This window comes from Colius striatus, chromosome 12 (assembly GCF_028858725.1).
Source record: "Colius striatus isolate bColStr4 chromosome 12, bColStr4.1.hap1, whole genome shotgun sequence".
NCBI classification, from domain to species: Eukaryota; Metazoa; Chordata; class Aves; order Coliiformes; family Coliidae; genus Colius; species Colius striatus.
In genome coordinates, this window is record NC_084770.1 from 4128975 (window position 1) to 4156072 (window position 27098).

General features: G+C 38.8%; 1 protein-coding gene and 1 long non-coding RNA gene across 12 annotated transcripts in view; one reads left to right on the plus strand and one right to left on the minus strand.

The window, feature by feature from the left end:
* PXYLP1 (2-phosphoxylose phosphatase 1) overlaps nucleotides 1–27098 on the plus strand; it is a 53063-nt gene that overhangs the window by 8287 nt on the left and 17678 nt on the right. For 4 of the 6 annotated variants that reach the window (XM_062005440.1, XM_062005444.1, XM_062005442.1 and 1 more), the window contains one exon: nucleotides 8469–8600. In XM_062005440.1, the coding sequence (XP_061861424.1) occupies nucleotides 8522–8600 (79 nt within the window). In that variant the 5' untranslated portion in view covers nucleotides 8469–8521. Of the gene's footprint in view, nucleotides 1–1529; nucleotides 1653–8468; nucleotides 8601–24630; nucleotides 24725–27098 lie in introns of those variants that run through there. The other 2 variants (XM_062005443.1, XM_062005439.1) reach the window with 2 other exon arrangements.
* LOC133626428 (uncharacterized) lies at nucleotides 9–26886 on the minus strand. Of its 6 annotated transcripts, XR_009819499.1 has the most exons (5): nucleotides 26740–26886; nucleotides 21629–21743; nucleotides 14318–14387; nucleotides 14005–14184; nucleotides 9732–12185 (listed from the first exon to the last, which is right to left on the minus strand). It is a non-coding gene; the product is annotated as an uncharacterized LOC133626428 (long non-coding RNA). The 6 variants fall into 6 exon arrangements; XR_009819502.1 differs by lacking the exons at nucleotides 9732–12185; nucleotides 14318–14387 and adding an exon at nucleotides 9–3742 and having other exon boundaries at nucleotides 14048–14184; XR_009819500.1 differs by lacking the exons at nucleotides 9732–12185; nucleotides 14318–14387 and adding an exon at nucleotides 9–3742.

The window sequence follows — 27098 nt, forward strand, 5'->3', positions numbered from 1 at the left end:
TGGGAAGAGAGGGAAAGGAGACTATATTTAAATGTTTTTTTCATTTATTTATTTTTAATAGAAGGATGTACAGGACATAGAAATTATATTTGAATTGCAGCTGTTCAGAACTTCTCTCTCATATACTGTTTATTTTAGGAATAGCAGAGAGACTGGAGAAGGAAGAGAGTGTTCTGGGACAATGGCATCCTCCCAAAGGAATGAGATGTCTACAGTACTTTATATTTACACACTATAATTTCCTTAATCTCCAAATCAGTTGATACATTTACTTATTGTTTTTCTTATAATCCCAGGAACTGTGGATTATGTAGAAATAACTGCAGTACTCATACCCTTTGGTGACTACATACCAAAATTATTGTGCTTGCTCTTAAAAAAATACTGCTTTAGTGCTCAAGTCTTTTTAAGCATGAGTTTAAGTGTCAGTTTTAAATGTTACTGAATAAAAAGGATATTTACAGGTCACAGCTATTTTTTTTCATGCAAGAGTTCTTGTTTGAATTGTCAGAAGCATTAAGTTTTAGAGGTGGTTCCTCGTAAAGTGATTAGTGGTCAGAGTACAGGGGAAGAAAGCTCATATACCCAAGCAGTGTTCTGTAGAAGTGTGAAAAACATAAAAGGATCAAACACTTGATGACATTTGCATGCTTTTAACAGGTTTCCAACACTTCTGCTACAGGTATCTTTGTTCAAGAAAATACAGGCATAATTTCATGTAGTAGTTTTGCCTGGAACAGGTTTTGATAGTGAGGGCCACAGGGATGGTTTCTTTAAACAAAGAGCTGCCAGAAGCTTCCCCTGTAGCTTATAGGGTTAGGGCCAGTCAGTTCTAAGATGGACCCAGCACCTGACCCAGGCCTGGCCAATTAGTGATGGAGGTAACACCTCTGTGAATAACATATTTGAGAAGGAGAAGAAGTTGTTGCACAGTTGCAAAACTGCAGCAGTAACAAGGAGTGAGAATGTGAAAACATCTCTGCAGACACCAAGGTCACTGGAGAAGGATAAGGAGGAGATGCCCAGGCACTGTAAGAGAGATTCCCCTATGACCTGTGAGTGCAGCCCATGATGAGTCTGCTGTGCGCCTATAGCCATGGAGGACCATGGGGGAGTAGAGATCCACTTGCAGCCCGAGGAGGACCCCACACTGGAGCGTGTGGATTCCGGAAGGAGTCTATGACTCTGTGGGATGTACCCTTGTTGGAGAAGTTCATGGAGGACTGACTCCTGTGGGAGGGACCCCACACTGTAGCAGTGGGAAGTGTGAGGAGGCCTTCTCCTGAGAAGAAGCAGTGGCAAAGTCCATCTGTAATGAACTGACCGTAACCCCATCCCAGATGAGGAGGATGAGGGGAGAGTCGTGGGAAGAGGGACGGGTGGGAGGAGGTGTTTTAAGATTTGTTTTTCTCATTTTCCATGCTCTATTTTGATTGTTCATTAATAAATTAAACTTTTTCTCTTGAAGTTGAATCTGTTTTGCCTGTGATGCTAATTACTGAGTAATCTCCCTGCCCTTATCTCAACTCATGAAACCTTTTGTTATGTTTCTGTCTCCCCTGTCCATTTTAGGAGGGAGAGTGATAGAATGACTTGGTGGGCATCTGGCACCCAGCCAGGGCTAAACCATCATATTTCATCAGAAAACTGATGTAAGTCTAAGGAACATCCAAGAAAACAGAATATTTCTGGTTGCTAAACAAGTCAACATCCAATGCTGGGAAACCCATAATGTGTAGTTGTAATATTCTTATGTTATGTAACATTGACTACAGCATTAATGCACTAAACATAACTTGAATATAAATGTCTTTGCATGACTGTATTTATTGCCCAGTTTTAAGAATTTCATAGACTTGCAGGTTCTGCTGTACATGAAATATGTTCTAAAGGACTTGGACTGACAAAAATCAAATGCAAACCTAAACTATGTAAAAACTTGTTCTACTTTAGTCTCTTAGCTGCTGATCTCTGAAAGAAGGCAACTCATAATGGTGGTTTGACTAGGACAAAACAGAAAAATCTGGAAAATCCTTTGGAGGATTGAAGTTGAAGGGTATAAACTGGAGGGTATAAGTTGAGCTGAAGACTGCTTTCTCAGAATTTCTAGTGTAAAACTGTATGACAGTCCTACTCAAACATGAAAATTGTCTGGGAGAAAGTTGTTTAAAATGTTCACCATGTTATCTACTTGCGCTTTGAGATTTAGAAGCTAAGATCTTGGAGTCAAGTGAACCTTTTGAGAACAGTGGATTATCTTCAAGGTGATGTCAATTTCAATATAACTAATGATCCCTTCATCACTTCACAAAGCTAAGCAACTCTTTAGTTATCAAATCCATTGGTAAATTTGTAGCACAGTGAAAATAGTGAATGCTGTAGAGAGGGACAAAAAGTGAAGAGGTCTGTTTGATTCCATAGTTGTAATGAATTGAGAGCTTGTGTTGCTTGCTTTGACAGACTGGGCAATTTGCTGTGCCATTTTCAGTAGCTTCTCCACATCTCAAGACAAGCTGTGCCAGTATGAGGGTTTTAGAACTTCCTAGATAAGGAAGAATCTTGGGATAGGAAGAAAAGAGAAATTTATGTGTAGGTATTTTAATATTCTAAATAATATAATATATTAAACTTTAGTAACTGAGCTGTTCTTTTTATTATTATTTTAAATCAAATGCTTGCTGCTAAAATGTTAAGTAAATTGAAACTAAAATGATCTTGTAAGTTGCTTACAGGTTTAATGTTTCAACATGTAGCTGTGCTCTATTGGATAGGTGCTGCTTTCAGCTGTTTCTGTGCATGATTGCTATGAAGTGCCTTCTTTCACTGTGACTTTGTACATGCTGCCTTTTTTTACTGTGACTTTCCTTATACTCAATTTTTTTATGAGATTATTAACTTGTCTACTTGCAGTCAAATTCTCTGTTTCCTGTGGTTACTAACTTCCAGTGTAAGTCACGGATAACATTGCCGAGCAGGTTTTATTTAACTTTTTCAGTGATGAGCTGGTTGTACTGCTTTTAGGAATGCAATTTTTTGTGCCAAGTGATGCAACCTATTTTTCATTTACAGTTTTGTGTTTGGATTTTTTTGAAATGGAATCCTAGTTTCTTTCTGATAAGAAAATGAGGATTTATTGTTAGCAATACACAGTTCCTAGCTTTGTTACTTGGTGATGCTAGGCAAAAAGCAGCTTAAGTGTTGCAGGAATTGTATGTCTAGTCTAAATTGCTGACATTTCAGTCAGCTGCAGGGGTTTTGTGAGGATTTCTTCAATGTGACCATTGCAAGCATGAGTAACTAAGCAGGTCATGCTGACCAGAGATTTGGTTCTGTTGAGTGTTCCTGTTTCCTCTCTTCGGGTGCTTGCCAGAGATCTATGTAGCACTGATTGATTTGGTCATAACCACAAGATCCCAGCCACTATTTTTCATTCCTGCAAGAAAAAAGCAAATCCTCTGAAGCACCAAAGGAAAGGTTTGATTTGTGCCACTTGCTGACATAGTGATTTTCTGCAATTTCCATCCGAAGTATGAAGTTTTTCAACTGTCTGAGAATGTCTGAATGCTGGACTTGTGGGTTTTAGTAGATGAAAAATGTACTGCCTGGTAGTCTGCTGCCAAAAGGCTGGGGAATAATTGATGAAGCGTCATGAGTTAAAGGCAGAAGTCTTCATTATAATTGTATCGGGAGCTGTCAGCTTCATTTCAGATGTCTTCGAAGAATGTTTTGTCAGAAAATAAGTCTACAGGTTAAAGAGAAAAGATATATCAAAAACAATTACAATTAAAAACTCTTCTGCAGCGTAGGAACGTCACACTAGTAAGTGGATCCCTGTGTTCATCCATGACTTTTTCTAAAACTGTCTATGAGTGTTACTCCAAATCAACCTTACATTGTCTGTATACTTTTTGCTCTCCTTCCTAGGCTCTGTAAGCTTGCTGCCAAATGCACCTTTATCTCTCTTTGGCACATAGTTAGGTAAAGACTTCAAGCTACCTTCCATTTTTGGGCAAAGTCACCATTTCTCTTTGCTGTTTCACCGCGACCAATTTTGCTTTCCTGAATATTAGTAGACAATGTCATTTTGATATACCACATGAGATGAATGCAGTAATTTTATTGAAGCAGACATTGAAGAGTACTATTGATTATTTATGGAGACATGCTATTTTCGTCAAGTAAATTCACTTAAGCTGTCATGGTGAGTCAGTGTAATAATGTGCTTACGCTTCATGCTAGAATAGTAAGTTTGTGTTCTAGGTGGGTATGGGTAATTTGGAGGGTGTAACAGTATCGGTTGGAACAGAAGTTTGGCAGTGGGGGTTAGGTGTCATGCCTACCCTCACAAGCACTTTGAAAGCTTTGATGTCAAGTCATTTTTTAGGGCTTGACTTAAAATAATCAAAAGAAATAGTTTAGCTAGTTAACTCTGAAAAAAAGCCTCTTTTCACTTTGCATAAGAGGAGGGGTTGGTTGCTGGAGTGGGAGGAGGTTTCATGTGCAGCAGTAGCTGGTAATACCCAGCTAGTGCTGAAGGAAAAGTAGGTTAGTCATGCCAGCTGGTCTGCTGGGAGCTACATTCTCAGCCTAGGCTTTTACAGACGGGCTTCTCTCCCAGCATTTCTGGGTAGTTACTAACTTTTCCAGTGAAATGGCCTAAAGCAGAGAATGTACCTTGACCAAATTTTTCCAAGAGCCTAGCAGATGCTTGGCTAGTCTCCTAACTCCCCGGCCTGGTCTTCAATTGTAAGACTGTCTCTGCCCTCTGTGAGTACTGTACATTAGCACATGTTGACACTGTCTTGTGAGATTAGGTAAGAACTGAGGGTACTCTAAATGCTGTGAGTCATTCTGGCATGTTTTGTTGAGCAGAGACTTTTGAATCATGTTTAAAAGAGAAAGATAAATTCTATGGGCGGGTAGGTATGCTGCAAAAGGTGGCTTAGAAGTAGCCTTTTAATTATCTGCATTTTGATATAGGATGCTTTGTTAACAGCTATCTTTCAGACTATCTAGACTGCTTCTGTGTGTAACACATAATCAGTGTTGCTGAAATAAATTTGGAGTTCTGTAGGTTGTCCTTATCAAGTCCTGTATTCAAAGAAGCACGGAATCATATAATCGTTTAGGTTGGAAAAGCCCTTTAAGATCAACTACCTCATTCACTACTAAACCATGTCCCTCAGCATCACATCTACACATGTTTTAAATACTTCCAGGGATGGTGACTCAACCACTTCCCTGGGCAGCCTGTTCCAGGGCTTGATAACCCTTTCAGAGAATAAATTTTTCCTAATAATGCAATGAAAACCTCCCCTGGTGCAATTTAAGGCCTTTTAAGTCTTGAGAAAAAGACTTGTTCTCAGGGATAAGCGTTAAATGCTGCTTTTCTGGCACATGTCAGAAGCTGCTGCCAGAGCACTGTTGCTCTCAGTGCTGAGTTCCACCTCTTCTACCCTGGTGTGGTTACTCACCTTTAAAGCAGTAACTACTTATCTCTGAAGCAAAGAACCAAGGCTTGTACCTGGAGGCTAGTGAGGAGGAGTTGTCAGTTGTTGATAGAATTGACCTTTGAGTAGCGAGAGCTTACAGCGTGGAGATGGCGAGGCTAGGGCATGACCTGCGCTCTGGGCTCTGCACAGAGTAAATAGGTAAAGATCAATATTCTCTAAATGTCGTGTTAGTGGCAGATCCTTTGCAATGCTGCAGCCTCTTACTACGTGGCAGTCTGTTCTGAGGATCCAAAATGTGTTTTGGTGTGTGGTGGGGTTGTTTTTTTTGATCTGTCTGCATATAGAAATGGTTTTCTGGGGAGATAAGGTTGGTTAGCTCCTTATTTCCTACTCCCTTCCCCCGCACGTCAGACTCAGCTTTAGCTTTTTTAGCTTACAAGTGTTCACTTCAATGAGCATTCACAATGTTTCTTATACTGCCTTCACTTAATACATGCTGGTGAAGTGCTGTGTTTCCCTGGGAGTACCCTGCCAGCACGGAGAATCTGAGGCTTCAGTACTTGATCATACGGATGTTCACCTGATTCCAGGCAGCTTGATACCAAGTAGGAGCTGATAACAAATTGTATCGACAGGCTCTTATTCAACAGCTACTCAACAGGAGCTGTTCCTCTTCCTCATGAGTTGTAACACAGCAACTTTTAATTTGTTAGCTGGTGGAAGTATATTTAAAAGGAAAATCTTTCCACCTTATTTATAGTTTCCCAAATGTTGCATTTAAAACTAAGTATTTAAAAACTTCTAATCTAGCAATTAAGGTTTAAAGCTGATTTAAGCTTTTTTCTCCAAAATATTTTGCTAATGAGGTCTGAATGATCACCTTTTATTCCAGTCTTGCCATTTTTCTTTTATGTCAACTTTTTTTCTGTGCAACAGCAATATTAATGAGTGTAGACTGTGCACAAGACCTCTTGTTCCTGAGAGCTTTTTAATAGATTTTACCATCTCATCACTGCTAAATCTAATTTTACTTTTTCCTGTGGTTTCCCTTCTGTTCTTCCATCTGTTTGGTTTCACTGCTTTAGTCTCTCCTGGTGTTTTGTATACACTAATACTTCCTTCCACCCTTTGAAGCTTTGTGTAGTTTGAGTGGTTTGGCTCAGTTTAGTTTCAGCATAACTTTCGGTTATGCTGAAGAGGTTCCAGGATGAGCTATGATTTTGTGAAAATGAGACTGTTCAAATCATTCTTCCTTTATCTTCTTTAAAACACAACTTTATTACTGCTTGCACATGCCATTTATGGTGCTTTTGGCATTTTGGAAAAGTACTGTAATAGCTCTGGTTTCTTGTTTTCAGAATCTCCATTTTTTTCAATTTTTCCAGTTTCCCAAAGCTGTAAATGTAGTTTTCCAAGTAAAATGAGATGGAAAGACCTCAGTCTTGCAAAATGTACGTGCATAATACATTTCACTTAATGCAGGCTGCACTGCACTCATTTCTGCAAGTGCAACACTCTCTGAGTCCCGTTACTGTGTACTGTGGAGTCACCTTAGGCCAACTCATGGATCCCCCAGCTTTTCTTAAGACTAACCACAATACATAAAACAAGTTTGTGTTTATTTAGTAATTTGTGAGAGATTTTAGAACACTAATGAGAAAATTAATTGGGGGGGAAAAATCTGATGTTTGAGATTGTATCTCTGAGGGATGATAAACCATATAAAATCACAATTTAAAACTTGCTACAATGGTTAGTTTTTTGAATGTAGAGGAGTTTTGATAACTATGTATTAATTACATGTATATATGAGCCTTTTTGTTCTTAAAAGTGAGAAAGAAGCAGGAGAGATCTCTTTATGTGAGCAAATAAGTGTTGTGGCAAAAAGAAACAGTGATGGGGAAAAAGGTTTATTTTCTGTCAGCATGTTTGAATGTGCCATCATAAACAAAGCTCAGTTCAAAGGATCTGGGAATCTTAGAGTATTTCTTGCAAGGCCAGCTAATTTCCTGCAGCACACTGTCACTGCTAGGAAAAGGCATCTCTTACACATAAGAGCAGCTGCTTAAGTAAAATGTGTAGGGGGAAGAACACGCTCCCCCGCCCCCACCACTGACATAGAGCTCCAGAGGTATCAGAAAATGGACATCTGTGAAAACATGGCACTTCAGCAAATTCCAGGCACTTCAGGATGTCATTTTGCAAGGAGAAGTGTGGTCTTTACTAGCGGTACATGTTTCTTGGTTGGGTGATTTCAGGAGAGGACTGAGTTCATTTGTCTTTTTTAACTTTTGCAATGAGTTATTTGGGTTTTGAAGTTTTATTAAATGCTACTGATTTGGAATATACTTTTTCAATCCTTGTCAGAACAGCTGTTTAAATATATTGTAACACAGAATTGTTCCAGATGTTAATCTTAAGTCAATATACTTTTCCATTTCCTGCATAGTTATATTGGTAATTTTTCTTACTCTTTTTTTCTCTTAAAGAAGAATTGTGAACTTTGTATCAATAAAAGGGCTACCAGTTAGAGAAGCTATTTTTTGACCTCTGTTTAAAAGTGTGTGTGTACCCTTTTCAACACGTTACAGGATTATTTTGTTTCTAGGGATGATTTACCAATTCCTATGCAGGAAAGAGTATTTACAAGTTGCTCTTGAGAGCCCTTAAGTAATAATATTCTTGTGATTTGCTTTGTACACAAACAAGAGATTTTTGTTGAACAACTGTTGACCATTTTATGACAGGAGCGTTAAGCCTGAGTTAGCAGGAGAAAAATTTTTAGGAAATATCAAATTTATGTTATTCACTTAAAAATTCTGTCTTGTGGAAGTGTAACTAATTCATAACCAAGGTGAAGACAACTGATTGATACTGTTGTTGCCAGGTTGCATTGCTTCACTTGCTTGCTGTTTAGAAATAGTTCAGTGGTGTCAAAAAGTTATTTGAATTTTCTTTACTGTAGCTGATACTTCCACATCTGATATATATTTCCTAATGTTTTGTTGTTTGCAGGAACCATTGATAAATGAAGATGAAACCATGAAGAGAAAGCAGAACAAATAATAATGCTTTTCCGAAACCGTTTTCTGTTCTTGCTGGCTTTGGCAGCCTTATTAGCCTTTCTGAGCCTCAGTCTACAGTTCTGTAAGTGACTTCCCCTATTGTTTTCAATATATACTGGTCTATAGGTGTGTTGAAAAATGACTTACATATTGTTTAAGCACTCCTTCTGTATTTAAATACTTGTTGTTGTGGGTTTTTTCCAAAAATAAGAAATGTAAAAATAAAAGTAGTTTTTTGTGCCACTGGAATCTATACAGTCCAGACACTTTCAAATCAGTCTATCTCAGGAAAAAACAGCACTACAAAATTAGGATTTGTAAGTAATTGAATGTGATTGAATCCTTCCATGAAAGGAGACAAAAGACATTTGAGTAAAAGCTGATGAAATTCCTGTTTTAACATTACATCATAGGATTGAGAAGAACACTGTGAGAGGGTTAAGCATTGGAACTTCTTCTTATTAGTCCCCTCATGTTAGGGAACTTTTAAGCAATTGAATTGACTCATGACAAGTGACCAGTTTGTTTAAAAGAAGATAAATTAGATTGTGCTTCAGAACCGTTAATTATGGGTCATACCCAGGGACTGTTATTTACTGATGACTAAGCAGGAAGGTGCTGTTGCATGCAGGTTAATGTGTGGTGACAAGTGAACATTGTGCCATTTTCCCTTGACTCTCAAATGATAATATTTACTAGGTAAAGTGGTGGTGTGTGTAAATCTAAAATGTACTAATACATGCTTATGTAATTTGCCACTGTTAGAAGGCAAGGAAAAATGCATATATAGAATAACATTCTTCTTGTTTCTTCTAGTTTTCATGTTTTAATGTAAGAGTGTGGTCATTCTTGTCTATGCTTTTTTTTTTTGCATAGTGTAAAAAACCCAAACCCAACCAGAGGAATACTTTATATTATGTTGTAGTGTGTCTTTTGCATATGATTAAAAAAATAAGCGTATGTGTGTGACACTTTCTAGTTTTATGTTACTGTGCTATTTTTCGTGTGTATTTAAACCCATCTGCATGTAATAGAGACGTGTGGCTTTGAATTGCCTTTTCAACCTTCTGTGGGTACATGCCAGTGGATCTAATTGCAGCTTGTTTTGCCTGATAGGGTCTTTATGACTCTGCCCTTGATGCTATATGGTTGGTTATGAATTGTGTGTAGGGTGAAGGTGCTAGAGGAACTTCAGCTGAAAGATGAAACCGAATTATTAACAAAAATGAGCTTTATTTAGAGATGAGGAGGTAGGCATATAGATGAGTGAATCACATCTCCCCAAAGGAGGAAGTTATTTTCTACTTAATTAAAAGATAACATTTGTGCAAGAAGAATTCCGGGAGATCAAGATGTTTGAGAAATGCTTTAAAAAGCAATTAAGTTACAGCAAGCAGCCATCATGAAGCTTGGTGACAATACCAAAATACATATAGAAATTTTTACATAATGAGAGGCTAGCAGGAACCAAGTAGTTTATGACATACAGGTAGCCTGATATTTTAACTTCTATCCGCTTTGACCTGTAGAGACACTAGTTCAAACTCCAATCAAAGGCCATCTCCAAAGCAAAGACATAACTCTTCTTCTATCACTGTATAAAACTATTATGGAAACCATCTGGATTATGGAGAGCTTAAAAACCAAAGTCTTAAAGCCAAAACCAATTTTTCACCTCTAACCACAAAACAATCTGCTACCTGCAAAATTACGTTAGGATCTACAAGTGCTTGATGAGCTTCTTTCAAATTAAATGTAGCTGTAAATATTAGTCTTCTCCAAACAGTAGTTTCTGACTAGTTTAACATTAAACTCTGGAAACTCTTAATTCTGAACTTTAGCTTTTAATGAAGTGGGCATGCAAACATTTATGGAAATACTTGCAATGTGGTGTTAAGGGAAGCATAGTTTTGGTACTGTCTTAGAGGAGAATCTTTGGTTGGTGTCCATTACTAATATAATGGTAAAATTGCTGTTTTTGTTTAAAGTGGATCAAGTACTAGCACACAGTGACCCACAAGCTGACTGAATAAGGCAGTAACCTCCACCTGGGAAATGGCAGGACATCAGAGGATATCTGTCAGCCCCTATTTACTGCAGTAGAGCAGCAAAGGACAGAAGATTGAAGTGTCTGGCTCCACAGCACATAGACACTGTGTACTTAGTAGATCTGTGTTTATTATGTTTCCTATTACCATGTTGAAGGTCCTTCCTTGCACTGAATCTGTTTCTCTTAACACATGATGTATTTCAGAGACACACATCCCTTGCAATTTGGTTCTCACTGTTGCACAAAGTGGTAGTGGTGTAGTCTTGTTTCAAGTACAAACCTTTTTTTATGAAAGCAATTTGCTGCTGTTCTTTTCCTTCAGACTGTAAAATTTGATTTGCAGCTACCTTCTCAGCTACCTGGAGAAAAGTTTTGGTTATACTGCTTTGTAATTTATGTCAGATTGTGGAATGAAAATTAGAGTTTATATGTTTAGACTCGGGAAAATGCTCAAGCCACTGTTTTTGTTTTGTTTGAAGGGAGTTACCTTCTGAGGAATTTGAAGTGGAAATTGATGTTTTAGGCTGTTGTGAGATGATTCTCTGTTAACAAGCAGCACACAGCTTTGTTGAGGAGGGCTTGTCATTTTAAAACCTACTACTACTTTTCTTAGCAGTGAATATTGGAAATGGCTTTTCCTTGGTGTTAAATTTGTTCAGGAAAATGAAACAGTAATACTAAATGCATAATTATATAAAGGGTAAGTATATTCCTTTTTTAAAAACTTCTGCTCTAGGGCAGAGCATCATTCCCATAAATGCTTCATATTTTATCACATCTTGTCCACACATGGAACTGAGGTGATTTGAAGCCAGAATTGTGAGTTTTAACTGACTCAGTAGTGAGTAGTGAAGGCTGGGTTTATCTGGCTTTCTATATGTTCTGACTCAGTATTACAAACAGCCCACACTGGGATGGCTGACAGGATTAGTCTGCCCTGTGCTTGAGCTGTGAGGGTTCAGGAATTGCTTTCAGCAGTTCACAGCTCAGACAAGCAGAAATCAATGCTGTGTTGCTTTAATAGACTTCTCTGTGAAGGGCCTGGAACTGCTTTATGAGCAGTGATTTCTGCAGCCATGGTAAAGTGGAGGTGATGAGTGTTGTGAGTGTCAGCAGTTCTAATGTAACTTCGTCCTTCCTCGTAAGACAAACCTCCAGGCAATTGTTTCAGAGTTAATACTTCTTGTGTCTTAGATGTAGATATAAGCAGAGAATTGCTGAGGAAAGCAGCCAGTATTGGACCTTAGTCTTCAGTGTTGGTAGGCTGGGGATGGGCCCAGGAGCAATACAAAAACCTTGTGTCCTGTTTTCGTGCTTGTTCTTGGTCCCTTTCTCTTCCATTGTGGTTTTTGCCTTCTGATCTAAACTAGTCTGCTTTACTGTGTTGATTTTTCCTCCCAAGGCTGGTAGTTTGCATGGATACTTATCAATGTTTAGATTGCAGGGTAAATCATTGAGAAAGTTTCTTTCAGAATCTCTCTTGACAGCAACCAGAGTTGCAGAGGAGTCTCTGGTTCAGTTCTCCTCCTTCCTTCCTCATCTGACTGTGGGGTTTGCATGGTCACCTCCATCTTGTACCACTCCGACATCTCCTCCTGTGGCGCTCAGATTTCCTTCCTGAAATAATAATTGCATGAGCACCAGATTGGCCTGACTGGCTGGCCTCAAGAGCTGGGGTATGTTTTGAGAACTGCTTACTATGACCAGCACTCCAGCTCCCTCCCCCTGTTACCAAGCAAAAAGTGTAAGTGTTATCTGTAGTGCTGTTGACTAAAACTGAGGCAGTTCTGTACAAAGTGAGTGAACACAAGTTGGGATATTTGATCCTTTTTTTGCCAGAGAAAAGGCTGTAGTGGATGGGATCTTCCTTCCTACTCTGTGCTATGTAAAATGCCCAGAGCAGCGCAAAGGGATTGTAAATGCAGCAGTTGGGGAAGTTCCTGTAGTACAGAGATGGAGGACAGCAGTGCAGCTAGATTCAAATGTGTTGTAAGAGACGTGTCACAACTTGCTGTGGCTCTACAGCTTCACACTGAGGAGAAATGGCACAATTTAGGACCCTGCCAATGTTAATCATGTTAGTTAGCCCTTAGATTGGCTCAAGAACAGGAGATTGCAAGTATGCCTGAAGAGCTGCTTTCTTTTTTTACCCTTAAGATTGGTGTAATACATAAGAACCCAATTACTGGGTAAGTACAAATCTTCCAGTATATTAGAACATCTGTGACTGAAGGAAGCCTGAAGGTGGATCTCCTCAGAGTGTCTCGACTATTTATCTTTGAACCTACCTTGAATAAACCAAACAAAGGAAATTTACAAGTTAGCTGTTCAGATGCCATATGTAACCTCTGTGAAGTTTACTTGACAGTGACTGTGGATTTCTTGGTTTTTTTTGATTGAATACATGTAAATATTTTTTTTCCCAACAAAGTAAATGCTTCTGTTTATGTTGGTTGTTTTTTTGATTTTCTTTTTTTTCCTTTTACTGAAAGCCTAAGGAAAGGCACAGTCAACAGAAGAGGACTACAACTGTAGTGAGGAAGCAGCTCTTTCTGCTAGCTGTTTAACTCTGTGGTGAGCATAAATTAGACTTTCACTTTGAGCCTGCCTGTTGTGGGCACTTGCAGAATCATGAAGTCCTCAGCTCTCAGGCAGATTCTACATATAGAGCTGCTCTTTTGATTTGAAGTGTGTTTCCCTAAATACTTTGATACTTTAGTCAGTGTCTCAGACTTATCTTGGAATAAAAAGAATTTTAATATCTGCCATGATTTTGTAGGATGTTGACAGCTACCCTGTCAGGGTGCTGCTTCCCATGTGAAATGTGTGAGGGTTGTTTTTTTTTCCCCAAACCTCCTGAATTTTGATGCTTCAGGCTTGGGCATTGTTTTTCAGCATGTCGTTTTGCTCTTCCAGTAAAAATTTCTCTCTATTTTCTGTCATTGTGTTTGGTGGTGGAGGTTTTGATTTTACATATGAGTCATAGGAAACAAAAATTAGGATGTTCCACAAGGAAAAGCAGAAGAGTTTTATTTTATTGGCTTGAGTGCTTTGGGCAGCTCTTATTTTATGAGGATGGTGAGAATACCATATGCAATCCCACCACGATGTTGCCTGTAGGTGGTGTCTGCTGTGTTACTGTACAGCCTCTCTTGGAAGCCTGCTTGCTTTAATAATCTCAGCCCCTGAGGCATGATTGCTGCTGCTTGCATCCCTGCTTGGTAGCCTAATACAGCTGTACAAGAGCAAGACTGAAGCGTTTGGGGGCAGCTTGGTATCCTTGCCATGGTTGCTACAGCTCCTCGTTGCAGACAAACCGCAGCGCAGGGGATGCTTGGATGGTCTGGGGAAGAGGCTCCAGGGGAGAAGGTGCCTGAGGGAGAAGCAGGGACTGGCAGGAGGGAACAGGGGTGGAAGCCAAGGGGCTGTAACGTACCTGTTCTGCCTTTCCATTTACACAGCAGGATGTGTGTCCTCACCTTGTAAAGCTGTGGCTGCGGCACTGAAGAGCTGCCTCTGTCCCCGTCTCTACCTCAAATCAGAATGGGGACATGAACTGCACCTGCAGTCTCCTTCCCAGAGACTACCAGTGGGATGCCAAGAGGAGCTGCAAAGTCTGTGGAAAAAATAAGTGTGTTAGGTTTTTCCAGAACTTCCTTTCTGAAGGAGAAAAAAACTCCAACCCTAAGGTATTCAGTAAAAAGATACTACAAGACGCTGTTGTGTCTGGACAGAATAGATATCCTTACCATCTCTCTAAGGTGGATTCTTCCCATCTCTTTATGTTCCATACCAACAGGCAGTAACTGCTCATGTTTCCTGTTTTAAGATAATTTTTTCAGTGGAAGAAAAAAAAAAGAGCATTGCATTTTGGTGATTTATACAATTAACTATATTTAAAAAGCCACAACTTTAGAATTCTTAATGCAGAGAACTTGTTTTCCATGTGTTACCAGCATATGAATTGAAAAGGAGGCCAGATTTCTTTTTTCCTGAGCTTTGCCTTCAAGCTTAAAGTGTGGCAGATTTTCCCCTAATGAGAAGGCTTCCTGGGTTTTCTGAAAGTACTAATTTAATCTGATTTTAAGATTGAAGGGAAAAACAAGCCACAAATGATATAGCCAAGGCTGTATAACTTTTAGTAGTAAGTGAAGGAAAATAACTGTAAATCTCTCTATTTTTTGTTTAAATAACCTTTTTTGTGATTCTCAAAGGTAGTAATATAATTTATCAGTCTAGAAATGAACCCTTGAAGGGATATGAGACACGATAAGTGCTTAAGAATGATACCATGAGACAATCTTACTTTCTCCCACAAAAATAGAGCAATAATTTTTAAATATCTGCTTTAAATATAGATCAGGTTAAGTTGCTTCAGAAAGATTTTGACCAGTAGAAGTTACTTGGCAGGCTACAAGAGCTTCATAAATCTTCTTTAAATGTATATTTTGGCTTCATCCATGATGGGTAGTTGAGCTATAAGTAGAAATTAATGTGAGGTCTTAAAACATATAGTTGAAGGCTATTATAAGTCTAATACTTCACAAAAACTAACAGCAAGTTATTAGTCTTCTGCAAATCCTTATTACAGTTGGGTTAAATTCTGAAGGGAAGGAAATAATATTGAAAAATAAAAAGTATTTTAACATCGTTTTTTTTCCAAATCCAATCCAAATCTTGTTCCTCATACCTGCAAGAAAGTTTGTTGTTGAAAATTTCAGGAGTGTTGCCCTTACCAGCTCAACAAAAGCTAATTAATCTAGCTCTCTGCTGTTTGCTTTTCGTAGCTCTTGATGCTGAGTCAAGCTGCCTTACAGATAATTGTAGATGTGTTTAGATTGGCATGTTTGTCTTCCAGCCATAAAGACGGTTCCTAGGATTGTGCCCTCTGAACTGTGTTTTTAACACCTGTTTTTAAATTCTGAAATTGACATTACTTTGTAGAAACGGTAGAGAGAGATGGTTTTGTTTCTAATGTGCAACTGTTAACATTCTATATAAATGTTAAATGTGGTTCAATGATTCAGGGTTAATTCAAGCTAATGAAGTCTACACAATATAAGCCCTCAATTTTTACAAGAATACAGCCTCCCTGCGTAGAGTGCATTCTAACTCTTGCTTGGGATTTTCAGAATAACAGATTTTGATGGTGTGGTGGAGCTGTGTGGACCCAGCCCCTCCAAACACCTTCCTGCCAGGGCTGCCTGGGAGCTGTGCTTTGGGCAGCTTTGGTCTTTGTTCACCTGTGGTGAGCTGGCAAAGTCAGAGATTGCCTGTGTGTGATTCTACCACTCTCTTCCGCCCTCGCTGCTGAGCTTTCCTTTTCAGGCTGCCTGGATAGTGGGAAATTATTCTGATTCCTGGAGGTTTTTTGGTTTCCTTGTGCCATTTCTTAGCTGCTCTTCCCATTGCTGTAGGCTGACTTCCTTTATACCTTTGCTTTTTCATATTTCATTACAGAGGTGATGGCATCAAAACAAAACCTGGTTGTCTTAAGCTAAGAAGGTGAAGGCAGCCTTGTCACTCAGCTTTGTTTTAGTACTACTCTGATGTTCAACCAGTTTTCTGAGAATTCACAATCAATTCATACTATATTAGTTTCATCCCTCTTTACTTTCATCAGAGCTTTCAGGACAATGGTGTTTATTAAATGGATTCCTCATACGCTGTTTGCTGTCCTTTGTTTGATATTTCTGTTCTACATCTTCATCAGAGGAATGTTCTCACCCAAATCTCCCTCCTCTCCTTGTTCAGAGTAGAGACAGTCTCAACTGGAGGGTACCAGGAAAACTCTTTTAACCATTAATGGGTATAATGCAGTTGTGTTCCCCCATTTATAGGCTGTGTGCACTTTTCAGGAAAGCATGGATGACTGCTTCAAGTTTAGCTTTGATTATAGATTTGTTTTTCTGAGCTGTGCTTTTTACCTACCTTAATCCATACCGTGCTGCTGAAAATTGAGCTGAAAACCAACATTTTTTTGGATATGCTAATTCTCCTGTATGTATCTGTTCCAGATATACTTAATATTCTTCAGATAGATGTTGTTCATCTTTCCTCTTAGTCCTCTTAATTTCCCTCTTAAAAACCTTTTGGAAAATAAATTGTCTTTTATCTATGTTTTTGCTGGGCTTTAATTGCTGAAGTGATATAGTGACTTAATCCAGAGTGCCTTGGCATTTCAACATGAAGATTTTTGAAAAACTTATTGTGTTCTTGGGCTTATGTATCTTCTGTGATTAATAAAGTTTCTTAAGCTGTACTGATTTTGAAGATTTTAATGCCTGCAGGCAGTTTTTAATTGTTTATCATGTTGTTTGTGTTTTTTTTTAAACTAAGAGTAATTCATGTTCCCAAAGTTTCCTTTTAAGTTTTCAGAGCTCACTCCCTGAGAGAAAAGCAGTGCTGGCACATAGTAACTGGCATTGTGGTTTATTCATTAATGAGGTAGGGTTGAAGTAGTTTGTACATAAAAGGCTGAGACTTTTGTGAACTTTCTGCCTCAAAGTGTGAAGTCTTGGAAAGTACAAGTGACCTATTTATGATTTTTGAGGTAGATTAAAAGAGCTGGAAACCCTAGGTATGTGGTGTGATTTTGGGATTTACCAACTGTGCACATTAATAGTGGATGAAAGCAAGAAATAAGATTCACCATCTTCCACTAAGCTTGTTTATGGCAAGTGTCCTAAATATATCAATAATTTTCTGATCCAGAGAAGACTGTTCTGAATTTCTGTGATTAATGACTACATCTGTCATTGCAACTTCTCCAGCAAAAAAAAATCTATCAGGCTGTAATGCATTAAATATGTTGTTTTGGGGTTTGCTGCTAGCAAATCTGTGGCAGCTTTCTGTGCCCTGGTGTTGACAAGGACAAACAAGCGAGCTGGCTTGGCTTGAGTAAGCAGTGACATATGGTGTTGAGATCACTTCCCTGCGCAGGTCAGTTCATGGACAGAAAACAGTTAGGATTAGATGTGAAACAGAAAGGTGCTAATTGAATGCAGTAGTTAAGATATTGATTTGAATTTCTAAGGCTTTTTATCTTGGAAGGACACTGATGTAGAGAAGTGCCAGATGTCTGTGGACTGTGATGACATTAACATATTAAGCAATTTGTGGCCTGTGCCTGTTCAGGGGCTGTGGCTGAACTGTAGCCATGACAGATTTTCCTCCCTTGTGGGCAGTAGCCCTTTGAGAGAAAGAGAGATTACTGTGTCTGACCCAGGTGTGCAGACACAGGGATACTACTGAGAAATGCAGAAAGAGGCTCTGTTGAAAGGTGACAGAAAGATGCTTTTACTAGTGAGCAGATACACAGAATTTCTTGCAGCTCAAAAAGACACTGATTTGGTGTTCTAAAAATTAGAGGAGCAATGCTCGTGAAGATGTAGTAGGCAGAGCCAAGGTGTGCTTTTAAGTCCTTTTATTTCTTTGTTTTTACCTATGTATTTTGCAATTTCTATTTGAATAGCTGGATGTTCTAGTGTGTTCCCTAATAAGGATTTACTTAAATCTCAGAAGCCATTCCGAGTATTTCAGAATGCTGAGGTCAGCCCTTAGAAAAAGAAGCAATGAGATGCACTTGAAGCTCCACATGACTATATGCTCCTATTAGTTGGTATTGTAAAGGGGAAAAAGCCCCTCCTTTTATCTAGAATGGTAGAAAACAATTGTTCACACTTCCTCTTCACATGGATTTGAGTTCATGTTCCTGAGAAAATACAATTTTCCATGTTTTCTTCTCCTATGTTAAACACTTAGTGTAGTTGGCCTCTATGTTTATGTTCAGTTCACACATGGAATCTGCCAAGTGTCTCCCAGTCATGATGCAATCACTGCTGCACAGCTTCCCACTTGATTTGTGACATATAAAAATATACAGGACAAAAAGAAAAAAACAAAAGTCAACATGCATGGGCAAATTATGGCTGTAGCATTCAGTATACTGTTTTCTGCAGCTACCTTTTCATGTTGACCTTTATTTTGAGACAATCCTATAGAAATAGTATTGTTTCAAAGAGGGCCTACAAGAAAGCCAAAGGGAATTTTTACAAGGACATGGAATAGTTGAACAAGGAGTAATGGATTCAAACTGAGAGTAGATTTAGATTGGATATTAGGAAGAAGCTTGTCCCTTGGAGGGTGGTGAGGCAATGGAACAGGTTGCCTAGAGTGCTTGTGGATGCTTCATCCCTCTAAGTGTTCAGGACCAGGCTGGATGAGGCTTTGAGACTGGTCTAGTGGAAGGTGTCCCTACCCATGGCAGGGGAGTTGGAACTAGATGATTTTTACGGTCTCTTCCAACCCAAACCACTCTGATTCAATGAAATAGGAAAAGTTGCCAACAGTTTCTGAATGCAGCTGATAAAAGCTGTTTTGAGAATCTGTTCCAGGACAATTTAACTGGATTAGTTCACTTACTAGTTACTGAGTTTTGTAGACAGAAGCAGGACAGAGCTTTAAAACCTTATTGTAGTCCTCGTGAATCTTGTTATTTATAAAAATCATACTTTCAGGCCATAAAAAAAAAATCCTACTTAGTGTTTGTGTACCTAAGCCTTACTTGGCCCTTAGGCCATTGATTTGATGTAATCAAAGTCATCTCACAGCCTGATGAGCTATGGCAGCTATGCAGATACACAGATAGGAATGTCTTCAATTACAGCATCATTATGCAGTTTATACAACACTTCTCATATATGAATCCTAAAGAGCCTGTGGTAGGCAAGGGACCAACTTCTTCATATGCAGTGGTGGGGCTTTTTTGGCATCTTTTCGCTAAAGAACCTGAAGCATGAGCAATATCTGACTTGAGTAATGTGTTTATAGAGCAGGAAATCTATGTATTTGTCTAGATGTCTGGTAGGAACCTCCTCCATCTCCTTCAATGTGACGGGAGAGCCAAGCAGTGAGGTAATTAGTGAGAAGCTGGTAAGGAAGAGCTTTATTCAGCATATATATATTTATATTCAAGAAAGAAGTACATTTAATTATTGGAAATATAAATCTTTTCCATGTTAAACAATGTAATGTTTCAGTATAACAGGAAAACAGAATGAAATAGAGAGTAATTTTTTACTTTGGGAGGAGAGGTGGAAAATGGCTGTCTTCTCCAGAACTTGAAAAGGCTCAAATTTGCAGTCAGCATTGCTGTGTTATTGCTGTCAAGCTGAAAATCCTGGAAGCTCTTTAAGCAGTGCCATATGCCCTTCTGAATTGACAAGTGAAAAACAATTGAGAGTAGAGAAACAACCCCTAGAATTATAAAGCTCTTTTCAGAGTCACATCTGGACTGCATCAGTGCATGCACACATCGCATAATTTAATGTGGCTGATTAAATTCATTCTAAGAAACATAACACAACAAGGCCTGCCACGTTGGGCTTTAGTGCAAAAAAGATTTTCTTAACACATTTATTTTCATTCTGTAAGTCAGATTGAGACCCTGTGAAAAAATCAGCAAAGCATGCAGCTAATGCAGTTGAAGTCCTAGCATAAGTTGTTTAAAGCTTGGTAGAGCTGCCATGTATGGTGGTCGTGTGTAGTTGTTGTACTTACTTTTGAACACGAATACACAGACAAGGCAATCTGACCTTTCTCACTGACTCTTCTAAAGAATAAGGCCCTGGGTCAGTACCTGGGAGCTATGACTCTGTGGGCAAAAGGCTAGTTTTGGGAAATTATCCTAAGATGAGGAAAAGCTTTAAAGAAGTTCCCAACTTGTGATCCAGAAAATAGGCAGACAATTAGGCCAAGACCCACTCCTGGAAGGGAGTGGGTCACTTGGCTACTTCTAAGTCTGTGAAAAACACCTGAGAAATGCAACAAATTTATAGCAGTTCTCAATTGTCCACACAGAGATTTGCATCTGCAGTGTAAAACTTCAGGGATCTGAAAACCAAGAAGACTGAAAACTCAGCTAGATTTAGACTTAAGAATAAGCTTTTGGTTGCGTTTTGTGCAGTAAAACAATGTCAATATTCATGAGTAAAGTTAAGATGCACTTAAAAGTTGCAGCTACAATCATATGATTGTTCTGGGGACAAAGAAGGGTGTGTGTTGTGAAAGCTCATACTGGGGCATAAGTATGGACTTTCATTTTGTTCATCTAAAATTTAGCTTATGTTATATTTGAGCTTGTGCATGGCAGAAGACCACTGTGAAGTTATTGCAAGAAAAATTAATGAAAGCTTAAGGAACTAGAAAAAAAAGGAAAACCAGGAAATTTTAGGTACCATTTTTTAAAATGTCTTATTTCCAGTAGATATATCTATCTCAGCTTTGGACAGGTGACTTTCCTCTGGTTACAAATGAAAATGTAGCAGGCAAACCAAGAAAATAATGTTTCTTTTAATAGTTTATGAGTTGCTGTAGCTGTTGGTTTTGATAGTTCTGTTGTCTACTGCAATTTTTCCTCTCATGATGTGTTTGGTAGTCTTTTAAAGACAACAGAAACCTTTATTTTTAAGTATTTGTTGACAGTGAATGTGACTTGAGCTGCTATTTTCTAGCAGTCAGCTTGATAACCTAATGCTGCAGTTGGGTATCGTTAGCATAGCAATAATACTTGCACTCCAGAGGGCAATGCAGACTGTATAGTGTACAAGTACATTTATTAATTACTCAATAATGGCTGGTGCAAGCAGTAGTCCAGGCTTTGCACTTGAGGAGTGCGTACTCTTCTTCTTCACTGAAGCTCTGCCCAAGTTGGGACCGTGATTGACTACTGTTTGTGTCTTGGGTGATTAAAATGAGCAGCAAGGCTTCAGGTGAAGCTTTGAAGAACAACCATTGTGTATGTACCTTAACTTGAATGACACTGTTCTTCTTACAGACAAAATATATAGCAGTGTGTGACAGTTGTAAAAACTGTGTCACGCGTCATGATGGTGGGCTGAGCTGCCCTGCCAGAGGCTGCAGAATGATTTTGATGAAGAACAGTTGAGGCAATACTGAAGATCTGGCTATGAAAAAACAATATCTGTTTATCCTAAGTCTTAACTCAAATTTCCCATGGGTATTTTTTCAGTTGGAGGAGGATGACTCCTCACTCTTACCTGGCCCTCTCCTGTCCCCACGATGTTTGGGGTTGAAGACTGCCTGTGGCTGAGTTCTCCAAGTGGATGGAGGGCAGTGAGGGAATTAGTGCATCAGGCTCTTTGATGACTGGGTCTGCAAGAGTGAAAGAAAAGGGAAATCCAGCTCTTTATTAAATCACAAGAAGTAATTTAGGAAGGAAATGGGACTGTAACTTCTATGTTGTCACTTTGAAACAGATGATGCGCTTCAAGAAACATGAGAAAAATACAGCACTAAACACAGCACTAAAGAACAGAATATTAAAAAAGCATCACTTTTCTAATGTTGACTCAGGTAATGCAGCAATTTATCAAATTTATTAAAATGGAGAAAAACTCCCCCAACTTCATGAATTTAATACTTTTTTTCTTGGCAGATTAATGTTTATATGTAAGAATTCAAAATATGATGTTCTTTTCCACAAGTCTGCTGCAGCATTCCTGTCTGTCTTCAAAAGTAATTGACATTCTTGCTGTAGGAAGGGAAATGTCTATGTTTAGTTGATAGGATCAATATAATTATTCTAGTGGGCTTTAACTTCTGGTGTCAAAATCTGCTGCTGCAGTGAAGGCTATTGCAGAAATCTCTGGGGCTGCAATATGAAGTAGTAACTTTAGTCAAGGCTGCAATAGCAAGCGTTTTTCAGTGCTTTTGATTAGAAGCACTGTCTTGAAAAGAATGCTCAATGATATCTGCTACTTGGTTACTGCAGTTATAAATACTTCTAAAATCTGCCTTAGAAATTCATACATAGGGTGTTGGCAATAGGATTATGCTGTAAATCAACAAACTCCTTGAAAAGTCTTTAGATGACTATGGTCTTTCTTAGAGAAGACAAACAGCAGCAGCAATCCAGAAACTGAACATGTCAGGTATATATGTCTGGGCACTTCATCATTCATAACTTGCCACTAGTGCTGAATGTTTGCAAATTCTTGGAAACTCAGAGGAAGGGATCTGTAGTCTCTGTTCACTCTTTGCTCCCATTTGACTGCTCAAATGTGAGTGAATACCGTGAAGTTGGAAGTTCCTGCCTGATCCTGCATTGAAGTTGATGAATTTTTACTTTGAACTGTCCACTTTGGTTTGGTAACATTTTTAAGTGTATATACAAAACTAAATGCTCACCTCTACTGCCCAGCTACAGTTGCAATCTGAAAGCTGTGTCTCTGTGACCTTGAAACACTTACTATTGCTAGGTTGAAATACTGTGGAGGAACTGCAAACCACGGAGCCTTTTTTAGCTTCTCAGGGGTTTGTCAAGGCAGAGCATTCTGTTGTTACCATTCTAGGTTGAATTTAGGTATGTGTCCCAAAGAGCCCTGCTGTTCTTTTTTCTGTTACCTTCTTTATAGCTCCCTTCACACTTTTTTTTTTTCCTTTGGAGTGATGTTCTGAGAAGATAGCAGTGCTGTAGGAAGAATACCTTGAAATTTGGAGCCTACTCTGCATAGAAAGGGCAGCAGTTGCATGAGGAACTGTGGAGAACACACTAGTGCTTCAGGGACACACAGCTTCATTTGCTTGTGAGCAGGCACAAAAGTGAAGAAGAGAAAGAGACAATTCTAGGGGCAGCAGGAAGAAGTAGATTCAGATGTGGATAGCCATGGGATAGAGGCTACAGAATCATAGAGTTGCAGGGGTTGGAAGGGACCTTTAGAGATCATCTAGTCAAATCCCCCTGCAGAAGCAGGTTCACCTAGCTCAGATTGCATAGAAACATGTCCAGGCATGAGAAACTGACAGAAAAGACCTCCAAGGAAGGAGACTCCACATCCTCCCTGGGCAGCCTGTTCCACTGCTCCATCACTCTCAGAGATACTGAAGACTCTCACTTCAGAAATTTAATGTGGATGGATTTTCTATAAGTATAAAATTTGTCATCAGATCCTGAAGGGCAAGTGGTTTGAATTAAAGTTACTGGAGTTTTTAAAATTAAACTGTACATTCTTAATAAATTGAAAGAGTGAAAGTTTAATATCAAGTTAAATGATATTTAGTAACTTCATGTCTATTTTATATAGATGTAAAATTAGAAGCTTGTGTTCACAGGCTTAGAAAGCCTTTTGAAATATTTTTATTGTTGCTTTTCTTGGTAGCACCTAATAGAAAATGACCAGTGTGAGGCAAATAAGCCCTTTTTCTTTGTGCGGTTTCTCAATGTTCAAATACAACACATTAGTGATGTGTCATTGTATGTGTGGATGAGGCCCTCAGTGTAATTTCAGAGCCTTTATTTGGCTGTACAAAAGAATAAAACAAGCAAGGTGAATTGTGTGTCCCACCGGTGCATTTGAACTTCATCGATGTCCAGATGTGCACTGGTAATCTGAGCAGAGCTTTTGAGGTGGCCCTGGGGCTGGCAGAGCTCCAATAGGGCTAGACCTGGGCTGCCTCGCTTCTCAGCTGGCAGCCTGTACCTTCCATGTGTCACTACATTCTCTTCAGCCCATGCACTCCTTACCTGCTTTTTCCAGGTTGTCCTTGCTACACGCGTCTTCATCTTTTTCCCCCATCTTGATTGTTTTAAAGCATTCCTGCCTCTTTCTGGTTGTTCTTCCCTATGCATCTCCCTTTCTAGCTTCCATTTTTTTCAGACAGAGTGTGACTAGAAGAGAAGTCTACATTCATCATCAGAATTTCAGAAGCATGAGTGTTCTCTGTGCTAGGCAGGTTAGTGCCCTGCTGGGAGCAGAAAGGAGAAGTGGAGGGAGGAAAAAAAAAATGTGGAAGAGGGACAAGTGACATTTTGTTCTGTCTGACATGCACCTTGGCTTTTCTTTATCCATTACAGTAAGGTTACCTACAGTGGATATTTTGTTGGGGTTTTTTGTTTGTTTGTTTTTCTCATTTTAGCTGTGAGGTTTCATTTCCACGTGGCTGTTTTAGACACGTATGTTTGCCTGGGGCTGAAAGAACCTTCTGTTTTATAAAGGTTGAAAACTTCAGGTCTCTGTTTAGTCATAAAACTGAGAGTAACATGGCTACTTGTGCTGCTGCTTCTCAGGCTGGTTGGAGCTACAAGGGAAAACAAAAGTGGAAAATTGTTTTATTGCTTATCTTTCTGGTTACAGGTAATATTTTTTTTCTCAGAGACAAATCTTTCCTCTTGGTAAACAGTGGTGATATCTTTTGTTTTTCAAGCTGAACATTTAATTTGGTGCTGTCCATGAACTGTATTTTGCTTTGTGTTTGTTTTTCTGCTGTAGTGAATTCTGTCGAATTCATGTCAGTTTTGTAGCCGTAATTCACATCAGACTAGCTCTCTGCTTGGGCTTCTGAGTACAGTAGTTGATTTGATAAACAGACCATTTTTTTTCCAGAGGGGATTAGTTGCTATGTAGCAATTGTTACAGTCTGTTATACTGAAAGCACTTCTGCATGATTGTCTGTCTCGCTTAGAAAGTACTTGTTTGATATTTGTCTTTTTTGGGTATATTTTGTGTCATTTAAAAGAGATTTTTGCTCTTTAAGTAGATCATATTTAATGCACACTGAGAATAAAGCCACGTGTCGTCATATTTCAGATGCCGTTGGTTTTGTTCATGAAGACATTTCTTAGTCAAACCATTAACGTAATTTTAAAATTAGGTCTTCAGGTTCTGTGGTTTGATTAAAAATAAAAATTACTGGAGGTTTTTTGTTTGGTTAAAATTAGTATCAATTTGGATTTTATTTCCTCTAAATTCTGTTGTCTTAAATTGTGTCTCAGTTCAGAGCTGCAAAAATTCTTGACGGAGTAATTCTACAGCAGTATTTATCTATTTTACTGTGTGACCAGTGCCCCTCTGGTCTCTCACAGGAGCATTTGCTGTTTCAATTTTGTCTGATACCAGCCTGTGTGTTTGTTTTTACTTCATGTTTTAAGCAGTTTTAACTTGGTGGGACACTGAACAGAGTTGCATTGAGATCTTTTTCATGTTGTTGTTTCTGTAAGCTGCCTACTTTTTTCCTTAGATGTAACTTCTCAAAATTAATGTTTCAGAGTAGTTTCTATGTAGCTTCTTTAGTTATAAAAATAAGTTCATGAATATTGGGAACTAAAACTTGTTTTATTTCCCTGTTTGTTGTCAAACTACACCTATAATAATATGTGTGTATGCTTTATAGTTTCAGTGTTGGCAAAGTTTCCAGTTAGATCACCAAATATATTTTGGATATATTAACTACTCTGGCTGTGGAAAATGCATGTGAAAATCATCAATTTTATTTCTGTTCTACATTGTTGTATTCCAGTCATAGTAAAATATGAGCTTTGAAAGGCACGGCAATGTAGAAATCCTCTTTAAAAGAAAAACCTCACTTAATCAAAGATTTAAGAATGACTATAGAATGACTAGCACTGTCAGGCTTCTCTTTAGGGCAAATGCGTGCTATTGTGAACCAATAGAACAAGGCATATAAACCAGTGCTAAGATATATAAAGCTGTGTGAAAACTACAAAATAGAATTCTGATCATAGAATGATTTAAAGCTGGAGAAGGGGAGTGTTTGGAAAGAAGATGAATTTTGACTCCATATGAGGGACTATTTTTTCCCTCCCTTTTTCCCCCCTCTCTTCTCTTTCCATTCCCTCCTCTGTCTCTTCCTCTTCAGCTTCTCTACTTTCTCTTCTTTCTCTCTCTCTCCTTTTGAAATTTTCCTTTTTTTTCCTCCTTTAAAAAAAAAAAAAAAAAGAAAAGTTTTCCTCCTCCTCTGAGCTATGTCAGTCCAATGCTGTTTCTAAGTTTGCGTGTTACATAGGGACCAGAAAATCCACCTGGGAGACAGAGCTGGGATTGACATTGAAAAGGAGGACGTTCAGCAATTAAATATTTAGATACAGAGAGAGAGTCAGCTCTTCAAAGAGCTTTCAATAACTACTCTGTGTGGTATAAGGAGTACCAAAATGGAGGAACAAATTGAGCCTTCTGTGCAGTAAGGAGATGGAAAGACTGAGGCATGCAAAGTAGGACTAGACAGCTAGGAAGCAGGATAAATGAAGACACCAATGCAGCATGAAGCTCAAGTACTTGAAAGGAGGAAACATCATATATACGTGAGGCACTAGCAGTGTCCTGGGAACGGCAGAAGATGAGAAAACAAATACCTCTGTTGTTTGGAGCAGGCAGAAGTAGGAAGAGAAGCTGTGTTACTTGGAGTCCTCATCCCAAAGCACTGAAATGGCAAGATTCTTGCTCCTTGTGAGGAGCTTTAACAAGGGTGGAGGAGAACCAGCCTTGCTGGGTGGGCTCGTCCACATCACTGCTGATAAGGCTGAGCAAACAGAAAGCAGCTTTCCAACTGAAATTTCTCAACTTGGTCTTTTCTCCCCACCCCTTCTGAAGTGCTTGCTATTTTAGGTGAATACATCTAGTGGAAATTTCCAGTAGACTGGTTAGATTGAGGCCTAGATCATATGACTTTTTCTATTTAACAGTTAAATAGAAGACCTAGGTATTTGCAGAG